Source organism: Panthera uncia, chromosome D1 (assembly GCF_023721935.1).
Source record: "Panthera uncia isolate 11264 chromosome D1, Puncia_PCG_1.0, whole genome shotgun sequence".
NCBI classification, from domain to species: Eukaryota; Metazoa; Chordata; class Mammalia; order Carnivora; family Felidae; genus Panthera; species Panthera uncia.
This window is the reverse complement of record NC_064808.1, coordinates 879,653-881,222: the sequence shown is the minus strand read 5'-3', so window position 1 is coordinate 881,222 and position 1,570 is coordinate 879,653. Positions and strand designations below refer to the sequence as shown.

The 1,570-nt window shown below is 70.0% G+C and overlaps 1 protein-coding gene across 1 annotated transcript in view; it reads left to right on the top strand.

Moving 5' to 3' along the window:
• The window catches only part of TRPM5 (transient receptor potential cation channel subfamily M member 5), a 19,574-nt gene that overhangs the window by 228 nt on the left and 17,776 nt on the right, over window positions 1–1,570 (top strand). Inside the window, exons 2-3 of the mRNA XM_049614676.1 lie at window positions 131–371; window positions 924–1,090. Of these exons, the coding sequence (XP_049470633.1) occupies window positions 131–371; window positions 924–1,090 (408 nt within the window). The remainder of the gene's footprint in view (window positions 1–130; window positions 372–923; window positions 1,091–1,570) is intronic.

Genomic DNA, 1,570 nt, shown 5'->3' with positions numbered 1-1,570 from the left:
TGCCCCTGGTGCCCCCATGCCCAGCACCCCATACCCAGTGCCCCTGGCGCCCCCATGCCCAGTGCCCCCATACCCAGCGCCCCATACCCAGTGCCCCTGGTTCCCCCAAACCCTGTGTCCCCATACCCAGTGCCCCTGGCACCCCCATGCCCAGCACCCCCATGCCCACCCCCACACACACGCCCTGCAGTTCGTGAAGGTTCCGAGCGGCGTGGCCCCCTCCGTGCTCTTTGACCTCCTTCTGGCCGAGTGGCAGCTGCCAGTGCCCAACCTCGTGGTGTCCCTGGCGGGTGAGGAGCGGCCGTTCGCCGTGAAGTCCTGGCTGCGGGACGTCCTGCGCAACGGGCTGGTGAAGGCGGCTCAGAGCACAGGTGAGGCCCCGCCAGGGCCCCACGGCCCGCACAGTCCGGAGCCCGCGCCCCGGCCACACAGCCCCCAGACCCTGCCCGGTGCCTCCCTCCCTGCAGCCTGCAGCGGGAGCAGCTTGGGGGATGCAGCGGAGGGGGGGGGCCGGGGTCCCCCCCCGGAAGGCGCAGCCCACCCTGCGGGCCTCGGCAAGACGGCCCCCCCTGCACCCGCGCCCGAGGGCGGGGTCCCCATCGCACCCTCCGCCTGCCTCAGGGGAGCCGCCTGCTGGACGGTCGTGGGGTCCGAACCCAGTTACTGGGCTAATTTACGTTCAGGCCCGCCGAGCCTGCAGAAAAGGCGGCAGAAGGATATGGGGTTTCCGAACCCCCTCACCGCGAGGTGACTGCTGTGCAGCAGAGGCCTGCACAGCCGACTAGGCCAGGGCCTCGTGATTCAGAACAACCTTCCCAGGCTCGGGTCCGGCCGACACCTGCAGGCGGTGGGGTGGGGTGGGCCTCGGCTCCGGCAGGCCTGGGGGCCCGAGCCCACCGGGCACACTGAGCCCCCTGCCCTAGGAGCCTGGATCCTGACCAGCGCGCTCCGTGTGGGCCTGGCCCGGTACGTGGGACAGGCCGTGCGTGACCACTCGCTGGCCAGCACGTCCACCAAGGCCCGCGTGGTGGCCATCGGCATTGCCTCGCTGGGCCGCGTCCTGCACCACCAGCTTCTGGACGACGCCCGGGTAAGCGTCCGTCTCGGAGCGCCGAGCCGCCGGGCAAGTTGGGCCTGGGAGGCGGGGAGGGGCTCGTGGCCCCCAAATATACCCACCCCAGGGTAGGAGGTACGCCGAGGAAGCCACCGGTGCTCTCTCCGAGGCCGACCACACCCCACCACCTGGTTAGTCGGCAGACCAGACACCCTCCTCCACACGCCAGGCCTGCAATGGACAGAGTGGCTCCTATGCCGGGGGACTCACAGGCTCAGGGAGTGAGGCAGGCACCCTGAAGGACCGAGATACTGAAGGGAAGCTGTGGGAGGAGAGGGGGAGGGAAGAAGGGGAGGAGGGAGAAGGAGGAGGAGGAGAGAGAGGAAGAGGAGGGAGGAGGGGGGAGGGGAAGAAGAGGGACTAGGAGGGAGGAGGGAGAGGAACGGGGAGGGGGGAGAGAGGAAGGGGAGGAGGGAGGAGGAGGAGGAGGAGGAAGGAAGAGGAAGAGAAGGGGCT